Source organism: Chaetura pelagica, unplaced genomic scaffold (genome assembly GCF_000747805.2).
Source record: "Chaetura pelagica isolate M959 unplaced genomic scaffold, ChaPel_1.0 scaffold590, whole genome shotgun sequence".
NCBI lineage: Eukaryota > Metazoa > Chordata > Aves > Apodiformes > Apodidae > Chaetura > Chaetura pelagica.
The window spans coordinates 120,685-122,901 of NW_009951804.1; the positions used below are offsets into that span (position 1 = coordinate 120,685).

The window sequence follows — 2,217 nt, forward strand, 5'->3', positions numbered from 1 at the left end:
CAAACCAACACCAGGGGCACTCCCAGCCTCCTGAGCACGCCGGGAAGTCACGCCAAGGTCACAGCACGTTGTTCCCTGCAGATCTCAAGATTCTGAAATAGCTGCTCAGCCCTGCAGCCCAGCAGTGCCCTTTGCAGGCTCAGCCCCGAGCAGCCCCAGCCCAAAAGCCACAGCACTGACAGCTCCTCCCTGGCAACACCCAGACAGGGGCTGTAGCATCACTCAGTGTGAGCACAACCCAACAGAGCCTGGAGGAGGATGGAGCAGCAGCCTGAGACACGTGAGTTCCCTTGAGAAAAGCCCTCCCAGGCCTGGCCCAGGGGAGCCTGAGGAACAGCTGCCAGGAGAAGGGAGCCACCCAAAATTTCAGAAGGACAAGGTTTTCCCAAGGAATTAGCAGGGTCTCTTGGTTTGACACAGGGCTGGGCAGAAAATGGGGGTACAGACGCCCTCCTGGGACCTCCAGCAACACTTACATCATTGTACCTGAGTAGACATGGAATTGCACTGGGCAAATGAAGAGAAGTGGATGGGAGGAGGGTGGGTGGCAAGACAGAGACCTGCTCGCAGCTTTGCAGCTCCCCAGTCACAGCCCTGAGCCAGGGCCACCACAGCCTGAAGGTCACAAGCAGCAAACAGCCCCTCTGCAGTTGCCCAGTAGCCCCTGGATGTGGCCCCGTTGCCAATGACAGAGCTGCCAGCAGCTGGGAACCATCCTGCACCACCACCCAGAAGCAACCATCAGCCCTGCCACCACCAGCACCATGAGGGAGGTGGACAAAGAAGAACCCCCTGGGTTCACAGCAAGACTGAAGGACACGCTTGGGGCAGCAGAGAAGTTCAAACCATGTCCCTTGGCAGGTCGCTCGCCGAGGTCCAGCCCCACCTGTGAGCAGCTCAACTCACCCCTCACAGCTCAGCACCTTGTCCCACCTGCTCCTCAGAGAGGGCTTTGCAGACACCAAAGCTGGAAAGTCCCTGTGCTAAGAAGTCCAGCTGACCCCACCAGCCCCTGGTGCTCAGCCCATGCTGGCTCCTCTGGCTCCCTGGGAATCACAGAATTGCTCTGGTTGGAAAAGACCTTTAAGATCATTGAGTCCAACCACAATCTGACTCTACCAACCATTAACCTAACTCTACCAAGTCCAAATGAAGATGCCCTGCTCACATTTGGGGACCAGAAACCCACCACCCACAGCTCTAACTGCCAGATCCTGCAGATTCCCTAACGTTGCCACCTCTCAGGTGCTCGTATCCTTCACTTCTGTCACTGACAACAAAACCTTCTCAGGAATACAAGACTGGGGAAGAAAACACCAGTGCACCAGTGAGGTCCAGAAGGAACAGGCTCTCTGGCCAGCCAGCAACACAATGTCCTTCAGGAGACAGAGGACCATCACAAATGCACCCTGTGGGCTGAAGGAAGAGCTGCCCACTTTCTGGGGCACGTGGGCAATGCTCAGCCTGTTCCACAACTGCTGCCTCCATGGACAGCCCAGGGCAAGACAAAAGCCAACCAGCATCAACCAAACAACTGCTCTTCTCAGCCTCCTCGTTGCCCACCCCTCAGGAACTCCCCCTGGCAGCCTTGCTGGGCCCCCACCACCTCTCAAGGTCACAAAGCCACCACCTGTCCCTCCATCTCCTTCCCACACAGGTCCCAGCCCTCCCTCTCCAGAGCCACCTGGGCAGCTTGTGCCTTTCCAGCCACGGCCACCTGAAGAGAAAAGGACTTCTGACTGACCCCACCTCCTGCCCAGCAGCCCAGAGCTCACTCACTCTCATCAGGGTTGGGGGAAGCAAGAATGGCACTGTGCTTCCTCTTCACTTCCTCCACGTTCTCAGAAATTTTATCGATGAACCCTCGAATTTCTTCCACCTGTGGAGATGAAGAAGAAGACAAATCTCCTGTGAGAGGCCAGGACTTTTGGAACAGGCAAAGGGGGGGGTTATTAAATCCTAACCCAAAGCAACCATGACACATCTGAACCACAACAAACATCTTCCTGGATGAATATTTTCCAGCTAGGTGCTCAAAGTTTAGGACTGTCAGGAAATCAGACCTTCCACATGACAGCAGCCAGACCTGCAGGCAGGTCTGGGGTTTATTTATTATTATATTATTGTATATTATTAATATATTCTATTATTACAGGATCCCAGACTGGTTTGGGTTGGAAGGGACCTTTAATATCATCCAGTCCAACCCCCTGCATG

General features: G+C 54.8%; 1 protein-coding gene across 1 annotated transcript in view; it reads right to left on the bottom strand.

Annotated features, from left to right (window-relative positions):
• Positions 1–2,217, bottom strand: part of STX1A (syntaxin 1A (brain)) — a 65,989-nt gene that overhangs the window by 46,779 nt on the left and 16,993 nt on the right. The window contains exon 3 of the mRNA XM_010007804.1: positions 1,780–1,879. Within this exon, the coding sequence (XP_010006106.1) occupies positions 1,780–1,879 (100 nt within the window). The remainder of the gene's footprint in view (positions 1–1,779; positions 1,880–2,217) is intronic.